General features: G+C 34.0%; 3 protein-coding genes across 4 annotated transcripts; all 3 read right to left on the bottom strand.

Moving 5' to 3' along the window:
- Positions 1-497: 497 nt before the first annotated feature.
- LOC107403932 (solanesyl diphosphate synthase 3, chloroplastic/mitochondrial) lies at positions 498-7,161 on the bottom strand. Its single transcript, XM_016010853.4, has 12 exons — positions 6,725-7,161; positions 6,497-6,625; positions 5,983-6,066; positions 5,755-5,826; positions 4,627-4,755; positions 3,906-3,992; positions 3,451-3,522; positions 3,249-3,334; positions 2,768-2,900; positions 2,227-2,316; positions 1,683-1,781; positions 498-909 (listed from the first exon to the last, which is right to left on the bottom strand). Exons 1-12 carry the CDS (start codon positions 6,854-6,856, stop codon positions 730-732), a joined length of 1,293 nt encoding a protein of 430 aa, XP_015866339.1. The 5' UTR covers positions 6,857-7,161; the 3' UTR covers positions 498-729.
- A 549-nt stretch (positions 7,162-7,710) lies between these two features.
- On the bottom strand, positions 7,711-11,682 carry LOC107403945 (methyl-CpG-binding domain-containing protein 11-like). The gene is made up of 3 exons (XM_016010871.4): positions 11,463-11,682; positions 9,150-9,300; positions 7,711-9,070 (listed from the first exon to the last, which is right to left on the bottom strand). Exons 1-3 carry the CDS (start codon positions 11,535-11,537, stop codon positions 8,055-8,057), a joined length of 1,242 nt encoding a protein of 413 aa, XP_015866357.3. The 5' UTR covers positions 11,538-11,682; the 3' UTR covers positions 7,711-8,054.
- Positions 11,683-12,782: 1,100 nt separating this feature from the next.
- LOC107403944 (BEL1-like homeodomain protein 1) lies at positions 12,783-17,944 on the bottom strand. Of its 2 annotated transcripts, none has more exons than XM_048468252.2 (5): positions 17,695-17,944; positions 16,251-17,223; positions 14,988-15,382; positions 14,653-14,713; positions 12,783-14,061 (listed from the first exon to the last, which is right to left on the bottom strand). In XM_048468252.2, exons 2-5 carry the CDS (start codon positions 17,097-17,099, stop codon positions 13,192-13,194), a joined length of 2,175 nt encoding a protein of 724 aa, XP_048324209.2. In that variant the 5' UTR covers positions 17,100-17,223; positions 17,695-17,944; the 3' UTR covers positions 12,783-13,191. The 2 variants fall into 2 exon arrangements, with proteins under 2 accessions (XP_048324209.2, XP_048324210.2); XM_048468253.2 differs by lacking the exon at positions 17,695-17,944 and adding an exon at positions 17,330-17,519.
- Positions 17,945-19,177: the final 1,233 nt, after the last annotated feature.

Genomic DNA, 19,177 nt, shown 5'->3' with positions numbered 1-19,177 from the left:
AAGGAGCATTTTTAACAGCAATTTCATGATACCCTTCCCCTGAGGCAGTTAAGCAATGCACCTTCACATGCTCCACTAAAATCTTCTTATACCTCAACGCGGAATGAGCCACAGACATTTACTTTCTTGGCCTTATTTCAATCCTAACATCAACAACACCACACAACACAGCCACCATTGGCATTGCTCTCTGATCATGTGGTTGAGAACCATTTCACCCCACAATGTATGAAAAATCATTCTACCTAATTCATGGACATGGAATCCGATCACGACGTCACCTCTATGATGGTGGTCATAAGCAGAGTGCCAATCAGGTGTTAGAAATCTTATTTATTTGTTGGAAACTACAAAGGTAATGCAGATATAACTGTGTACCATAATGAAGAGACTATTTCTACGCTGAAGTTTACTTAGTCACATAAAGTATTGCTCTGAACTCTGGTTTTATTCATCATGCTACACAATCCTGTTCGTCTAGGTCAAGAATATGAATATGAAGATGAAAGCAGTCTCACTGTAAAACAAAAAGGATTATGACCCAAAATACATCATTTGAGCAGAACATTTACCTATTACCAGGCGTAATCTATTGCACACTGTTTAATTTACGTTAAATCAAAATTATGAGGAACAAAAATTGGAATAATTGAAAGAATATTGATGGAATAAGGAACAAACATTTAGAATCAAAAAATTCATCGGTCCGTTTTTTGGTGTATTTTTTTGTCATTTGGTTCTTGTAATGACCCTTTGGGTCAGATCTACAAGTGCCCTTCTTGATCTTTTCACATCTATATCATCGCTTTCAGGCATAGAATCAATTGCTTCCGCAGCAAGGTTTGCATGCATCATTGCTAGCTCCCTTGTCTTTTGAATTCCACGACTCTTTCCAAGGTACTCAAGAGCCTGTGTTTCAGATACATCATAAATGGAGTAAGCGTTGAAATGATGTGATTGCAAATGTCATAAATATTTCATATGACTTGCCCCACACAAAAAAAATCAAAGATCTGGAGAACAAGCTTCTAGCAAGTAAATAAGGTTCACAGACAACATATTCACATTGGCCACAATTGACAAAACCTCATATATTTATACTGCTACTTTAAATAAAATAAAAAAAAGAAGAGTAACAAATTAGGAAATGACCATTGTTTCTTGAATTAGTCATTTACAAAAGATGAGAAAAATCCAAAGCAGAAAAAGTGTTTTAAAAGCTGGAGAGAGAAGTCAGAGATCACCAGGGAAGTTGTTTAAGCCAAAGCCAAAATTTTCAGGGAAGAGGACAGTTAACATGTAGGACCAATCTCAGTCTTACTAACAGTACAAATTTTTCAAAAATTTATTACATATTATTTATGGCACTGAATGCTTGGTGAAGCATCATCATCTGTAAAACAAGTTAAAATGGAGAAAAACAGAACAAAGAAAAGAGGACTTTTAGAGTCTCAAAAACTTTTAGCTAAATTTGAATATGGTCACAGGAGTTTCTATCATCAGCTGACAATAGGATGATTAAACGAGATCAGTATATTCCATTAATATTGAAGTAGACATGTATTCCACTTAGGAGAATGCAGCAAAAAATCTCAAACAAAAGAACGATCAGAATCTATGTTGTAACAGAATATTCAATTATTTATCATGGACTAGCATAAAAAATTACATATAACACTTACAAGATCAACATTTGTGGGGTTGTCAAAACCCTGCTCAACCACCGTACGTAACTGAGGAAACTCTTCTATTGCAAACAATATTGGAGCAGTTACAATACCCTACAAAAAAATTGTAATGATTTCACACAAGGTTATGATATTACTTTTAGAAATAACAAATTTGTCAAGTACTCAAGTTGACAAACATATCTATGAGATCCTATTACAGCCCTTACAATAAGTGATTTTAAATGGCTTAATACACACCAGTTGCTCAGTAAGCCAGATGCATTACTACAAGGTATTGACAAACTTAGTAGGGCAAAGAAAAAAGAAAGAACATGAACAATTTTCCTTTCTTTTTGGAAGGTACCAGGGACTTGGATATTCAGATTGACCTTTAACATAAAAGAAGATCGATTCCATAAATTAATAAATAAACAGCATCTTTTATGATAACTTTGTCCAGCATGGTTTATCAAAGGTAATTTTGATAAACCTTTTTGAGAGTTATGGTTCCGTAATATGATTAGAGAAGATATGACACTGAAAAAAGATAATTTACATGGCGGATATCAGATAAGGAGCCCTTTCCAAGGGAAGCTGATGTGCCTGTGAAATCAAGAAGATCATCTATCAATTGATATGCCAAGCCCTGGAAGAAAAAAGAATTAATAAAGTTAGCTTAAAGAAAAAAAATTACATTCATATGTTAAGCAAAAGAACCACTGCAAACGATGGCATATGAACTTAGGCGTTCCAAAATCATGAATGCTGCAATTATAATAGAATGGCACAAGAATTAGCAGCTTTTGATTAAATCTTAGCAATCATTTATAGAAAAAATGCATTTATTTGAAAACCATAACAATTGAAAACATAAACAAAGTTTGGTTGTTCCTTTCTTACAAGAATAGAAATAAAATGTAAATAAGACTTTGCCAGTATCAATCATACGTGCAGATTATGTATAGCTTAGAATAAAATGTCCAATAAACTCATAAAAGACCCCTCTTATACTCATCAGGGCAAAAGAAAAATGAAAAAAGAAAGAACAAGAAAAGAAGAAAGATACAGAGAATGACATGAGTTCACTGTCAACAAACCAGATTTTTGCCATACTCAGATGCCAATGTTGCAACTTTTGCTGTTTGCCCAGCAAGGATGGCAATTGCCTTGCAACTGTTTGAAATCAGTGATGCAGTTTTGCGGTATGTCTTTTCCATATAATACTCCATGCTGCAAATCAAAGCAAAAATTCTTGAATACTTGATAAAACAACACTTGAAAGTCAATACACCCGGCAAAATACTATTAATCAAGGTCGATAAATCCTGAATAGTTATGCATATCATTTTCTCATAAAAACATCACATATTACATTTGTATTTTGTAATATATAAAATATACGAAACCCCTCTTCTTAAGGTAGGAGGTTTTCACTTGTTATTTGGTTTAACTTAAATAATTTATTTCATCACATCTTTTTTTAAGTCACCTCTCTTGCTGTCCTCATATCTTGACCAAAGCAAAACATAATACACAACAAGACAATTCTCAGCACAAAAAAGTTGCAAAGCTGTGTACCTACAACGTTGATCAGATGACATTGTCATTTGCAGGGTTTCACCTTTCACAAGATCCTCTAAAACATTTGCCAGTAATGTCACAACCTAAAAACACTCAAAGATTGTGCAAAGCATGCATCAAGGCAAAGACAGGAATGGATATTCACACATACAAATGCTTGATGTATCATTGCATATTAGTACATAGGGTGCACATATACCTCTGTGTTCTTCAAAGATGCAAGTACAACACAAGCTCGAGAAAGCAGAAAATCTCCTGCTAAAACTGATACCTGCATTACAAATGACACATATTAGCAACATTGTTAGCCCACATTCCATACATCAATCAATTTTTTTTTTTTTTAAAATAAATTGGAAACAAAAAAAGATTCCAAAACGAAGGGGGAAAAAAGAAAGAAGACTCATCAATCAATTTTACCTGTAAGCGAAAATAACTAGTGAACAGGATTGAAGAGTGAAGAGTCAAAGAGAGCATTCAAAAAAATGGAAACAGTATCTTTTTCATTCTTTCTGAAAACAATTTTAAAAAACAGTTTTGAAAACAGGCCACCAAAACGAAGGAAAACTATGGCCAAGAAGAAAAGATACATTTAGAATGTACAACATACTAACTAAGAAAGAAAACATACAAATTTGAGAGCAAGAACTGCACCTTATTTCCCATCACAACATTTAATGAACCAATACCACGTCTAGTATCTGCATCATCCAAAACATCATCATGTAGAAGGCTTGCAACCTACAAAAAGAATACAATTATTAATTACATCAGCATAGTAATAATAATGAGGAAGACTTTCCTTTGCAATTAAAAACTATGGTCATGCTGGAATGCTAACAGGACAACCCCTTCATGGCTTTCTAAATATTAAAGGAGGAGAAAATCATAGTTCGCATCCTTCCCATAAGAAAAGTTTCTATCAATTTGGCCTTCCTAAGTACTATTCACAAAAATCCTTTCTTTTTCAACTGTTTCTTATAAAACATTGACACAGATTCCAGTCACCTGTGTGAAATGGAAACATTTTACAGAAGCTTTGCACCAAGGAAAATGTAGGTAAATATGGATGAATTTCCCAATTTCAAAGCCAATTCAAGCTTCACTGAAATCTTCTTTAATATTTTTCAACAAATTGTGTACGAAAATGACATGGTAGTGACAGCGCTAGAAAGTAGTATAAAGTTGAAAGCACCAACTGAAAGTAATTTTAAACCATTTAATTACGCACCCTCAACAGATCAGTACTCTTATCAATTAATCATCTAATCTAGAACCTTACATGCAACTATTTTATTCAAATTGTACTTATTGAAAGAACCGATATGTTCTGAAGGTAATTTAAGAAGGTTAACAAAATTCTTAAGCAACTGACATGGATCATCTCTGTGACTTGTGCTATAAGTTGCTGCCTTGTTCGCAGCTCTGGTGTCACAGTATCTCCTAGCCCTTTAGGAGGCTCATGTATAGCAACATTCAAAGCTGTAGACATCAACAATAAAACCTGCATAAACATTTGCCTGTTATCACATATATGGGGAAAAAATGCAAACAAGTGAAAAAGATACATAGTAAAGTTCTTTTGTTTCTGGAGAGACATAATTGGTTAAGGTACTAATGATATAATCATCGAGTTCTTACAGAAACACACAGATAGAGCAGTGTACTAAAGGTGAAGATATAAGTTCATCAAAATTTGTTCTATAAGTTATGCGGTATAAATTCAAATTTAGGAAAGAAAAACCAAAAAAAAAAAAAAAAAAGAAGAATAAAGAAACATGTCAAGAATCAAGTATAAAATTCCAACCAGTTTTAAGTATTAAAGATGGAAAATTTTAATTATTACAAAAAGAAAAGTGACAATTACTAGAGAATTCAATGGTTGAAATGAACTTCAGAATTCAAGGATTCCATCCTAGTTTAGAATTAGCCAGAATACGAGGTGTTTACCTTAGGCATAAGAAAAGTTTCAAGGAACATGCTGAATGATTAGTAACTTAGTAATAAGAGGGGTACTTCGATTCACTTACAATTCAAGGAGGCAGCAGTCTCAAAAGTATTTAAAAACTTCGCCCCTGTTTGTTTAACTTAATATAACTGAGGTTCATTTTGTTTTTGATTTATTTATTTATTTATTTTTTTAACGTAATGCTTAATTTAAGATTTCTTTATCTGAATTTAGAAAAAGCTAAAAATTTTGACTTATCTCAATACAAAAATTACTCATTGGATTTTCATAATTCCTTTACTTAAAATTCGCATCACAATTCTTAAATTTATATATTTCTTTCCTTCATTTTCCTATTCAGATGTTTGAAGTATATATAGCTTTTCAAATTAAGATCTCATCAGATTTTTGAGATGCTGTTATATCTAATACAATTTAAGATTAAAATAAAAAATAAAAAATAAAAAATAAAAAGAACTACTTAAGCCTTGTACTATATACAAGTGCTGACAATATTTATGACAAAAATAACAGTAATGGAAATATAACTATTACCGTGGGACGAAACCTCTTTCCCTCCACCCCCATCTTGAAAAAGTATTCAGCAGCTGAGGCAAGCTTAGGAACCTGGATGATACGAAATATTAAACCTCACTTTGTTAATATGATATAAATTTTGAAATTCATCGTCATAAAAACCATGAATATCAACTACTTTCCCAAACATGTTACAGAACAATAAAAAACATACAGTCAAACTAAAAGGAAAAAGCAACCAGGTACCTCAACAACTATCATTGACCGCAACCTGTTAGCGACAAGCGATAACTCCTCAGCAACAAGCGAGAAGGGATCAAGTTGGTCATCCTGAAAAGCAGTTTCTCAACAAGATTGTAAATAAAAGAAAAATGTATCGCCTAATAAAATACCTAAATTTCCATACACAGAAAGAAAATGCAATATGCATGACAAGCAAGCAAGGATCAGCAGACAAGAAAATACAAACACTAGAAAAACCAAATTGAAATTCACTTGTCTAGAGACAACAAATTTAGCTTATTATCATCATTCCTTTTTCCTTTTCGATATGTTTTTATCTTGTGAGGTTGGGTGGGTGAAAGAGTAAATTATGTGAGAATTAGAGGGTCATTGCATTCTATAAAAAGTTCTGCTTTTTCAACTCCTAGGTATAGAGTTTCATTATGCAAACTACAAAAGCATCTCAAAAAATTGAGAAACAAAAAGGAACATTTTGGCAAACGAAAATGCAAAGGAAATGAAAACCCAACACACCCACCTCAACTATGGCACTGCTTTGGTGATGAATTTTTTTCCCTTTTTGGTCAATACTCTGTTGATGGATTTGATGTTTGTAACCATGCAAGGCAAGCAATCCCGCAGAGAAATCTTCTCTACAACCTAAAACCTGCTAATATACACCAAATCAAAGAAATAAAAAAAAAAAATTAAATGAATCTAAGCAAACAAGTTTGCAATCTTTAAGAATTGGAAACAGTTATATAACCGTCCGGGTCGAGTGGGGAAGAAACTTGGGATTGTTAGTGTAGGCGTACTCAGGTCGGTGAGAGAAGAAGAATCGGCAAAACCCATTAAAGCTGCTTCTAGGAATCCGAGAAAATCCCCGAGAAAAAAACATCTTAGTTCCTACTTGCTGAGAAAATAATCAGAGCGGTTTGAGGAAGAAAGCACACCAAAAAAAAAAAAAAAAAAAAAAAAAAAAAAAGAGATATTTGTGAGAGGTGTAAGTCCAAGTGCTTTGGTGTAGTAGGCGGTCGATGAGCACAGCGAAGCGAAAAAACGCAACGGTATTACGCTCAGCTTCTTTTAGGGGAAAAAAGAAAAGAAAACATATTAGGCTTTCACAGTAATTCCCTTTCTTTTTGCAATTATTAACCAACATAATCACATTAACCCCCAAGAAAAAAAAAAAGGAAAACTTTTTAGAGATTTTCCCCCAATCTTTATGGACCGTACTTCTATTTCTTGTTGACCAAACAATTTGGTACTTTGGAACATTCTGAACCACAAAATCAAGTTCGATACGTTTTCTTGTCAACGTCAATCATAAATTATGATCATATAATAATAGCATATGATTTTAATTTTACTTTTTTTATCTAAAAGCATAGGAGTTTATTTTCTTATAATATTGATGTAAAATATATATATATTGTCTGTCCGTTATACATGTCAATGTCCTGGAGTTCATTATTACCAAAAGAAAATCTCTCTCCCAACATTAAAATAATAATAATAACAGTAGGGCAAGATATAGATTTAACTGCACAATAAAATATTTTTACCGTAGCAATGTCAAAACACCAAACATTTATAAGCCTAACTTTTCTTGTATTCTCATTTTACCAAAAACTTTTCTTGTATACTCAAAATCACGTCATATCATACCTGAGTCCATTTCCTTACCTTACAGTAACGTTAAACACTATACGCACATTCAAGTAAGCACCGCATTCTCTCTATCCCAAAAAAAAAAATAATAATAATAATAAATAAATAAAGTAAGCACCACATTCAAGTTATGTGCTTACAATGCTTAGGAGCTTGAGAGTAATAAACTTGTTCTTTTGCTAAGGTTCGACAACATCCAAAGGAACTGCATCAGTCATAAGAGCGAAGATACCGGCTCGTATCAAATAAGTAGCGGTAGTCTAGTCAAGAATTTGGTTTCACAAGGTAGAATAAAAGGTACATCGTAACATTCCCGATTATGCACCGGTAGATACAGTAAAAGATCCTCCAATTCTAATTGCAACAACAGATTACTGTCAGTAAGACATCCTAACTGATACTAGAATCATCAAGAAGTTTACATATCATGGGATGATGTCTCCTCCTGATCTGCTGGAATGGTTATCTAAGGGTGTTGACCCATCTTGGCCTTCCTTAGGGATGTCACTAATAACCTTAGTTTCTCCAACACTAAGTGACTTACCTGTGGAAACCTCTTTGTTATCAGACTCCTTTTTTAAGTTTGCATCAGCCTCAGGCAATGCCTCTTTTAAAGGTTTCACCTCTTTCTCGGTAGATACTGCTTCTTCATGAACCGGTAGGGATGAAGGTGCTTCAGGCACTATCGAATGCTTTTCAGCTTTCCCCTCACCACCATTCTCTGGACCAGATGCTGCCTTTGAGATGCTCCCAACATTTTTCTTTGAAGCATCACAAATAGTTATTTCATCAGCCTTGTCGTTTTCCACTTTGGAAAGAGCTGCACGCTCTTCTGTTTGCTTCTCCTCCCCTTCCTCGTCACCCTCTAAACCTTTGTTTCCCACTTTGGACGGAGTTTCAGGCTCTTCTAATTGCTTTTCTCCTTCCTTATCACCTGCCTCATTTCCAACTTTCTGGAGAGCTTCAGGCTCTTTTGTTTGCTTTTGACCTTCCTCATTAGCATCCAAACTTGGTGTTGACAGCAAGTTGATGTCTGTGTGTGTTTCCTTTGGGTTAGAAGTTGTCTCAGTATCATTTCCCTGATGATCACTTTTCTCAATGTCAATTTCATCTTTCTCAACATCTTTTTCCTCAGGTTTTGGCTCCAAGTCTTTGCTGGAGACTGGGATAGCAGCATCCTGTGTGTAGACCTCTACTTTGCTTTTGTCCCCTAAACCATCTGCTTCTTTCATCTCCACATCAATTGTTTTAGTTTCTTCACCAACAAGAGTATCCTGTTTTTCTTCAATAGCCTCACCTTCCTCATCAGAATCATCTCTTTTATCTTTCAGTCCCTTCTTTGAGCTTGAAATATTTTGCCTTTTCCTTGGAGTCTCACTTTCTGGTGTCTCTGTTGCTTTTGATTTCTCAATTATTCTCCTCGAACGCCTTGGAGTTTCACCTGTGCAGAAATATTGCATCAACTTTTTTACATGATCTTGTGCAACACAAAAAGCACACACACCACACAGAGGAGAAACCTGTGCTCCAGTCAAATTCTGAGCTAGAAGGTCCTCCAGGATGAGACTTAAGATACTGGTCAAGTTGTCTTCTGCTCTTAATCTCTTCACCTGTAGGTGAAACAAAAACTATCTCATTTCGCCTCGGTGTCCCTCTTTTCTTCGGAAGGAGCTGAAGTACAGAAGAGAGGTTTAATTATAAGAAAAAAGTAATAAAACTATATCAACATTGCAGGAACTAAGGTGTTAAAACTACTTATTTATATGTTTATGTTTTGTGGGTATGGGAGGAGCACCCTGTCAAACAGATAATATGATATTCTTGTGTAGCGATCCAACAAAAAGTGCATTTAAGCATCCAAACATTAACTGACATAACATTTACTATTTGGATATGCAAATGAAACCAAGCCAGCAGTCACCCAGAGGACACTAAAGTGGAAAAGTCACCGTATATTGCACATAAAGTCTTGAAAATGAGTCCTCCACTCCCAATATTATTTTTAAAAAAAAAAAATGAGTGAAATATAAAAAAGCAACATGAATGAAAAGCAGCAAACATAACCAAAACATTAAAAAAATAAAAAAATAAATTAAAAAAAAAAAAGAAAGAAAAAGAAAATGAATGGAGGTAGCCTATACAAGGGTTATAGACTAATTATCAATGATTGCAAGATGTAACCAAACCCTTTAAATGAGGAATCACTCATCCAAGGGACCATAAGGATTGCTATCAAGCTGTAAGGAAATTTATTAGAACCCACTCAAGGAAGCTTGAAAGGATAGCAAACTGTATGATCACTGTGCAAACACCAATATTCTTTATGTGCATATAACCACATCAAGTTTCATATTCTCTCAAGAATCAATTTTATATTTTTCTTTATGACAATTTTACCAATACACAACAAAATCCATTAAAAAAAAATAATAAAAAATAAAATAGTAGCATTCTCTTCTTAATTTGAACAGTGAGTAAAAGTGACTTATAGGAGAATGATTCTCAGGAAAGAAAGTCCCAGAATAATTAATTCCACTAACATTTTTCCACAGATGAAATGGAGTACGGGGAAGATACTTTCATCACTAAAATCAGTAAGAAATCGCCAATCAGAATTTCATACACGGAATTGTACACACAATTTGACATGACCTCCCTAGTGGAGCAATAGTTATGTTCAAAATACACACTTAAAGGTGGTGGTGACGGTCCCATAATACAGTTTTCCATTCAAATCAGTTTGTGACTGGCAATTAAAATTGATGCAGATAAGGCAATGTCCCATAGGAAGCAGTCCATATGGCAACAGTCATACGTGTTTAATAATGCCAAGTCCTGGTTCGCTTAGGCCTTTGCTTAAAATCTCCTATCCCTTAATTTATCATTTGTGCCAAAAAAAATAAAATAAAAAATAAAAGAAAGGGGGAAAAAAAAAAGGTTAGAATTGAATCAACCAAGTTAAGAGGGTATTTGGATCGTTAAGAATTCAGGTCATGCCACCATCCAAAAATTGATTCCACAAACAGATAAATTTCCATGGATTTGAAAGCACAAACGACACAAAAACCAAGAAAGAAATCATAATATTAATTCAGAAACCAACTCATATAAGGATATTGATTGACCAAAATCCCAAACCTACTTAAATTTTCCATAAGTTTTAGGCGCATATTTTCCCATAAAAAAGTATTGAGTGCAAACTCCAATCTCCAAATGTGACAAAGGAATTGAAATGATACTTGACCAAGTATGGATTCGACTTCACAGAAGAGAACTTGATTATGTATCAGTTCCAATGGGCAACCACTATTTGGAATTTAACTGGCTTCTAAGGCAGGGTAACCATAAATTATAAAATCACTATTTTCCTTTTTTTTTTTTTTTTTTAACATTTATAGAAAGATTTCTTACAAAATATAATTCCAATTTTAGCATAGACTGGACCTCCAATCGTTTAAGCGCATTGGTTTCGCAACCGCTAATTCCAATGCCATTCACGATTTAAAAAATTAAAAAAAAAAAAAGAAAAGAAGAGAAAAGAAAAAGACAAATCGAAGAATAACAGAAAAACCCAACAAATGAATGCGAGAAAGCATAAATTACAGTCCCCTTCCCCCCCACCCCACCCTCCTTAGCATACAAATTCAGCAAGAAAAGCTTCATCAAAGACAAGATCTCGAAGCAATATTCTGAGACATAAAAAAAGGAACAACCGAGCACGAAGAAAATTAAACAAAAATGAAACCAAACAAATTTCCACCAGAAGAAAGAAATTCAAATTAGGGCACACAAAAGTAGAGAGAGAAAAGAGAGACAGAGCATTAGGAAAGAACCGTCTTCTTCCAGCCTTCAGGAGCAGATAGCATGTCCAAAACGTCGTCGTTTCCTTTCTCAACAGCTTTTGCCATGTTTTCGAGCTTTCCCTCCTCCCCCTCTCTCTCTCTCTCTCTCTCTCTCTCTCTCTCTCTCAAAGTTCCCGCTCTCTCAACCTGAGTTTCTCACGCACACACACAAATAAGTACAGAAAACCCCAAAAAAATAAAATAAAATAATAATAGCAACAACAATACAATACAATACAAATAAAAAAGAAAAAGAAAAATAAGGTTGAATTTATTATTTTATTTATATATATATATATAAATATATTGGTTTTATTAGAGTTGGTGACAATTCGCGGGTGAGCGCGTGGGTTTGGCTGACAGGGGAATCCCATTAACCGGATATGGAATCTTCTGTTTTCGGGGTGTTTGGGTATATTTACATACATAGAAGGATAGAGAGGGGGTTGTTTGGATGAGGCACGTGCATTTCTTTTTGTGATAGATAATAGGGGTTGGAAAAGCGTGCCAGGTGCACAGGGATGCTGATGGACGTCTCTGACCTCAACACGTTACCTCTCTAGTCTCTACGGTTTACACTAAGACAAACAAATACCACGTTTCGTATGTCTGATACTCTTGTACCAAAGCTCTATATAGCATACCAAATAAAAAAGTTGAATTAACTAATATATTATTATAATTTTAAAAATAAATAGTTGAATTTTTGAAATAATAAATATTATTATTATTATAAATCAATCAAATAATAATGTATGTATTTTTAATAAATATATTTGTAAATTAGATGGTATGTATACTATTATTCAGTAAAAAAATAATCCTTTCTCTAAGGAATTTTATATACCAAATTCACTTATATATTAATTGAATTATTTTGAAAACCAAATAGAAAATAAATTATTATAAGTATCATCAAATTTTGCTAATAAAAACAGTTATACTTTTAATCAAATTTTAATTTAGTTGGTAAATCATTTAAACTCATAGTTAGATTGTGGATTCAAAATATCAAATAAGAAAAATGGTTATAAATACAATTTAAACTTAGTAAAAAAAATAATAATAAGTGACATTGCCTAGGAAAATCAAAACAAGGTTGATTTAGATGTATCAATTACATATAAAGAAAGAGAGAGAATAAAGTTTATATATAGAACTAGCACATAGTAGGCTTTCCATCTGTATATTAGTTTCCTTGTTATTTACTTAATTTATGAAGTAAAAATACATAAGATCAAATACGGAAGTTGCAGCAATGTTTTCGTGTATATACATATATGTCAACTATACATCTCAACTACTTCAAGCGAAGAGAAATTATTTGGACAATATATATATATGAAATAGTTTGTAGTACACCCCAACATACTAATTTTGCATATTGATGAAATATTGTTTTGATTATACCCTTATATCTCAAGGTATACATCATTACAAAATAATAAATATACAATCCCCGAAACCTAGCTAATATATTATAATCACCCCCTAAACTAAGTATTTTTCCTATATATATATATACTACATCTTTTTTATCCTTTACAAGTAAACAAATCCAGCATATAATTAAGATACATATAACATAATTCAAGTGAAGTTGAACATGATCATCCTATCTAAATTTGAAAAATCTCATTTGAGGTTTTGAAATTTTACCAATAAGAAAGAGAGATTAATGGATCGGCAAAAAAGGCCAGCTAGATTTTTTCAAATTTCTTCATGTCACAAAATCTGGAAGCAATTGAGCGGCAAACCTCTTTCTGTTTTGCATGTCCATGTTCTCAAAACCAGCAGTGGAATATTGAGAGGACTGCGGTTGTTGGTTCACCGCAAAGAATTGATCAGCTTCCGATCTTGTACCAATCTCCTCCATCCTCCTAATTCCCAATGGAATGTTCTGGTTGGAATTTGAGAGATAGCTTTTCTGTGTTCCGGAGAGAGAAAGATTATTGTCAATGTGAGGAAGACCAAGTGTGAGAGAAATACCACTATTATTTCCATGAAACCTCGGCGTGAATTGATCCACAGAAGCTTGAAACCTCCCTAAGTCATGACCAATATTATTTGGATATGCACCAAATCCAGTAGTAATAGCTTCACTTGTAGCTACAGTTATAAACGAGTTATAAGTATTATCCTTGTTGGTTTGCCTTTGCCTTTCACTTGTCTCGTTCATGACTTTCCTATATTCCATGTCCATTGAGAGAATACTACTATTGGTCGGTGTTGGAGAAATATTACTGTGCAGTATTTCAGAAGTACTCCTTCGTTTCTTTGAACCAACAACGTTTAAGCCTGACGGGGATTGAAGAAGCTGGGAACTATTACTAACTCCCATTGGAGATGTTGACAATGAACCAGCGATTGATATTTGATCAGCCGCCGCCCCAGCCGTAGAATGATCCTGCAGGTTCGATGAAGTACTTGATGTTTTCTTGTTAACGGCCAGCAGGCCTTTGTTTTTGTTGTTGTCTTGTTGAGGATTGGTGTCATCTTTTTGCTCTTGTTCCTTAGTTTCTTCCAAGTACATCTCTTCCACCATTGGCTTCCATAGCCGAACTCGCGCATTTATGAACCAGTTTGAAACCTGTATTTCAAGAATAAACTTCAAATTTTAACATAAACTAATCTGTGAACTCCGATTATTTTAATAAATTAATGCATGTTTACCTTAGAGTTATACGGCCCACCATATATGATGGAAGGTACATCCTATTTTATTAAAATTATGATATTCAAAATTTTAGAAGTAACTTATAAATGCATATGATATGTCAATCTCCTGTTAGAATATTTCCATGGATTTTTTTATCAGAATATTTATTATTAGTTTTTAGAATTTTAAGGGTTCAACTTTAAATAAAATATATTAGAAATTTAAATAAATTTAGTAAAATATTAAAATTTTAGTAATATAAAATTTACTATATGAAAACTGTTAAAGTTCATATAGATCATAAATATATTTTTAAAAATGGATTTAAAGTTTATATGAATTTAATAAAATATTAAAATTCTAAAAAAAATAAAATAAAATTTATTAAAACTCTTATAATCATAAATATATTTTTAAATTTTAACTTTTAAAGAAACCTAAAAACTGATGATAGAGATTTTTTATGATTTTTCATCAAAATAATCATAATAATAATCCTAATGTAATGAGAATTTCTGTTACCTGGCTTCGAGTAAGCCCAGTTTGTTTTGCAAGCAATACTTTATCGGAATCCTTTGGATAACTACACAAAACCAAGGTAGAAAACATGGTTAAAAACACACACACACGCACACACAAGTTTTGCTAGAAATACATGCCATTTTTATTGGCTAAAGTTTTATATATATGAAAATTCTCTTGGATCACATCCTATTATCGATAATAAGCGACTTATTACTTGTACGTAATAGGATGATCTTGGGTAAAAATTTTTTCCAAGGATCCTTTGGATAAGAAACTCATTGATTAGATATATGCATATATGCAAATATATATATATAAATATATACACGTACGGGTGGAGGAAGTGTTCAAAGAGCCAAGCACGAAGAACAGAAACAGCCCGTTCTGGCAATCCTCTCTGTGGTCTCCAAGCATTATTATTGTTATGTTGGATCATTCCCATTCCCAGCTGCTGTAGTGCTCGCTGTTGACGAAGCTGATGGTCTACATACCTTAATCTCGATCCTTCAATCTTTGCACCTAAACATTCTTCATCGTCTTCTCCCAAGCTTTTCCCTGTGGCTTTGATTTGCGAAGAGATGGCGTCTTTAAGGCATCGAAATTGCTTGGAGATTGTCTGTAAAGCCAAAGCAGTGTATGATTTTGATGAACCAAAACCTGCTGCTTGCTCGAACGAAGAAGTAATTATTTGCATTTGGTGGTGGTACTGTCTGTATCTGTGCTCCACCTTCACAATAAAAGTTCAAAAAAAAAAAAAAGAAAAAAAAAAGAAAATTATATGTTATATATACGTATGTATGATAGTTATAATCATAACAAAGGCTGAGAATAATTAAGTTTGCTTGGAATTAAAGAGAGCATGGCTTATGACATGGTTGACCAAGGACCTCAGCTCGGCGACAAGTGCCAGGCAAAAGCCCAAGACAGGAAAAGAGAGAGAAAAGAAAAAAAAAGAAAGCTGGCTTTTTAAAGTTGGATAACTATTATCTTTTAATTATTATTATTCTTTATTCATATTTTTTGCACTTTTGAAAGTTGTATAATCATATGGTCAGTAGGGTAAAAGATGTGGAACTCTGCAAACAGACTCAAATGGTCCCGACCCCCACCCACCCATATTTTTATTCCTTTTTAAATACGCCATGAAATTTGTGGACATACCAGAAGTGAAAACCCATAATTCAATTTTTTTTTTTTTTTTTTTTTTTGGTATTAATTCAATGAACTCTAAGTATGGTAGAGCTAATTGGTAAACCTCATCGGTCTTCCACCAACTCCTTTCTTTTTAACTAACATATATTTGGTTTACACACGTTTTTTTAATTACCTACTAATATATGTAAATATAAGTTAACATAAGCTTTGTATATATATAAATAAATATATATATATATATATATATCTGTGTGTGTGAAATTTTAGCTATCTCTCAGCTCGAAGAGACTGATAATTTGGTGTTACAGTGCTGTAGCCTAGAAGAAAATTACTGTACATATATACATACATACAGAGCAAGCTCAACAAGATCGAATGCAATTTTGAAACAAAATAAATATTGAGGAGAAATGAGCATGAATAGAAAAATGTATATATACCTCATCAAGCATGCTAGCAAGCTTTGCTTTCTTCATTTGAAGCTCTTGCCTTTGCGCAGTGGTAAGCTCAGCTGGTTGCTTGGAGCCAGCACCACTGCCGCTGCCACCGCCACTAGAACTGCCTCCGTTTGCCGGCGTGGATTCCCTATTCATCTTCATCTTCTGTTTGGTTCCGATCTCGGAGGAGTTAGTGGGCTTTGTAATTTCTTTTCCAACGTTAATAACTTCATCAAGAATCTCCTGAACAGCTTTCAAATACTTAGACCCCAAAAGCACACTTTGCACTCCTCCACCAAATCCACCCGACGACGAAGACTGAGAGTTTCCCACCGTCAACAATCCGGTGGCTCGCGATATAGCAGCCACCGGAACCTCATGCTCCGATGGATAAACCGTTTGTTGAGAAGAAAGGCTCAAAGACAAACCCTGCAGTGTAGGTCCGGTCACAACCGGTACCTCCGGCGGTCTCCGAAAAGCCATCTGCGAAGCTGCAGCGACATCGATGGCTGTGACACCGCTGGAGTCTCCGACCATCGGACCACCGCATAGGCTGTACGGAACTCTAGAAGCAGCCGCAGTGCCATGGAAGGCGGTGGGAAATTGGTGGGCCGATGGACGGATGGTTGAGCTGGCGGCGGGATCGTCGTCATCAGAATTGTTGGATCCGGTGGCGGCGGCGTTGTTTTCGGAAAGAGGGATGCCGACTAATTGGTGGGATTGGTGGTGGTGGTGGTGGAGGGTTTCATCAGAGAAAGGCGTGACGTAGTTGGGGTTCATGAGATAAAGCGTGTGGATCCCGCCGTCAGAGGCTTGGACTTCTGAGCTCCCATGATTATAGTACGTCGCCATAGTCGTTCGGACACTAAACTGCTGCAACAGCCTACTCAACTGTGTTCCTCGTCTGGTACTCTAGGTAGTACATGAATCAGAGGAGAGTGTAGGTCCATTTTTTGATGTGGTTAGCTAGTCCCTCCTGAAAGAGATCAAAGAATATGGAGAAAAGACACAGATCATGATAAGGAATCCATCAATATTACTTGAAAAGCTTATACATGTATTTATGTTTACATTATACATACATATATCCAACGAAAACCCCTCGCAATTCTGTGAAATTTAGCAAACTTTCCGAAAAGGAAATTGAAAAAAAAAAAAAAAAAAGTTGAAGAATATGTATGCATATATATCTATATGTTTGTATATATATGGAGAGGGAGAGAGAGAGAGAGAGAGAGAGAGAGAGAGAGAGAGAGGATCCACTTTCAATGGAATTTGAAGTATGACACATAGATAGACCATGCATCAAATAGATCAGACCGATCGGAACTGGAATAATAAAATATATAGTATAAATAGTGAATAATAATGATAATGATATTAAAAAAAAAAAAAAAAAAAAAGAAAGAAAAAGAAAGAAAATTGAAAAGGATAAGCCATGAAGGACCTTTTCTGTTTGCAGAAACAGGCCAAGATGCGGTTGGGGGGTGGGTACGTACATCTGATCAGCACATGTCAGTCAATCTATCTGTCTATCATCGGAGCTAAATCTAATAATCTCTCTCTCTTTCTATACATCTCTTTTTTAGGCTTTGGAGATTGCTAGCTAAATATATGCTTCTTTGTCAGAACCAAATCCCTGCCCCCCAAAAAAAAAAAAAAAAAAAAGAGAGAGAAATTTTTTTTTTCTCCACTTGTTATAAAAGAAAATTAATAAAGTCGTCGGATATATGGGCTTTTTAAAACAGCCTCACAATTAGAAGATAGATACCCTTTTGCGTATTTGCCTTTTTTTTCCCATATATATTAATAAATAAATAAATAAAGATATATAAAAAGATAAGATTAATTGTAGGAATATGGAAAATGACAGGTTGATAGTTAGTTTGCTTTTCTATTGCACCCTTTTCTTCTTCCTAATTGTATTAGGTGGCTCATTAATATTGGATATTGATTTTTAAAAAATTATATTTAAAAAATAAACTTCACGGGCTTAGCTTGGACCTTTCTTTTCACTTCATTGAAAATTAAAAAATAAAAATGATAATAATAATGTATGAGAGAGATAGTGGGAACTTAGGAGAGTAGTGATGGTGGTGGTGGGGCACCAGATGGGAACAACTGAAAAACGAGGAAACGTCTACTTCCCATTTCCCACCACAGACTCCTAATAATAGAGTACGAAACTTGTAGAGCTAAGCCCTTCTTCTTTAATAACTCTATCAAAATATCTCTCTCTCTCTCTCTCTCTCTCTGTCTTTCACTAACTTTTTTTTTTTTCACTTTCACTATTCTTAAAATTTTATCTTTTTCTTTTTTTCTTTTTGTGGTTGGAAATGCGACAGAGTTGGAGATAAAAGCAATATCACAAATATTATATGTTTACCAATGGCAATTTACTTATTTAATATATTACACACAAAAACAAATACATTAAATAAAATTTTATAATTTTTGCCACCCTTTAGTTAAGTTAAGGGAATGTATCATTCCAATAATTGCTCACAGCTTTCTTTCTGCACAAATTATTCTCACACCATATAAATAAATAAACATAGAACAATTTTGGCAGGAGCTAAAAATTCAGGTGCATGAAGACCATACTCCAATTGAATTTTATATTAATTTGAAATGAAACAGAGTGATCAAAATTGTTGACCAAATATATGAGATTTGTTCTCCAATCATGTTTTGTAACTGGGCTAGCTGCCCGGTACTTTGTTGTTTTTATAAAAGGTTGGCTGCCATGTACTGGGTTTTCAATAGTACTACTGTTTTTATTGTGTCAGTCATAATCTGGCCTGTCTTTATTCAACCCAAAAAGACAACCGGGGAAAAGTAACAGTAAAAAATTGAAAAGGCAAAGTAATAATAATAATAAAGAAAAGGGACCTTTTGTTCTCCGCATTGATTTCATCGTCAATTTCTAA

This window comes from Ziziphus jujuba, chromosome 10 (genome assembly GCF_031755915.1).
Source record: "Ziziphus jujuba cultivar Dongzao chromosome 10, ASM3175591v1".
Lineage (NCBI taxonomy): Eukaryota > Viridiplantae > Streptophyta > Magnoliopsida > Rosales > Rhamnaceae > Ziziphus > Ziziphus jujuba.
The sequence above is the reverse complement of the archived record's forward strand: the minus strand, read 5'-3'. Positions and strand labels throughout refer to the sequence as shown.

What these genes read in the sequence shown, in the direction of transcription:
- LOC107403932 (XM_016010853.4), bottom strand. Translation starts at nt 6,856, where the DNA reads ATGTTTTTTTCTCGGGGATTTTCTCGGATTCCTAGAAGCAGCTTTAAT. An exon ending in AAAGCAGTGCCATAGTTGAG is followed by an intron (nt 6,067 to 6,496) that starts GTGGGTGTGTTG and finishes ACTGCTTTTCAG; the next exon opens with GATGACCAACTTGATCCCTT. An exon ending in ATGTTGTGATGGGAAATAAG is followed by an intron (nt 3,523 to 3,905) that starts GTGCAGTTCTTG and finishes TTTGTAATGCAG; the next exon opens with GTATCAGTTTTAGCAGGAGA.
- LOC107403945 (XM_016010871.4), bottom strand. Translation starts at nt 11,537, where the DNA reads ATGGCAAAAGCTGTTGAGAAAGGAAACGACGACGTTTTGGACATGCTA. An exon ending in CTGAAGGCTGGAAGAAGACG is followed by an intron (nt 9,301 to 11,462) that starts GTTCTTTCCTAA and finishes TCTGTACTTCAG; the next exon opens with CTCCTTCCGAAGAAAAGAGG. An exon ending in AGAATTTGACTGGAGCACAG is followed by an intron (nt 9,071 to 9,149) that starts GTTTCTCCTCTG and finishes ATTTCTGCACAG; the next exon opens with GTGAAACTCCAAGGCGTTCG.
- LOC107403944 (XM_048468252.2), bottom strand. Translation starts at nt 17,099, where the DNA reads ATGGCGACGTACTATAATCATGGGAGCTCAGAAGTCCAAGCCTCTGAC. An exon ending in TTTGAACACTTCCTCCACCC is followed by an intron (nt 14,714 to 14,987) that starts GTACGTGTATAT and finishes GGTTTTGTGTAG; the next exon opens with TTATCCAAAGGATTCCGATA. An exon ending in CTGGGCTTACTCGAAGCCAG is followed by an intron (nt 14,062 to 14,652) that starts GTAACAGAAATT and finishes CTTGAAATACAG; the next exon opens with GTTTCAAACTGGTTCATAAA.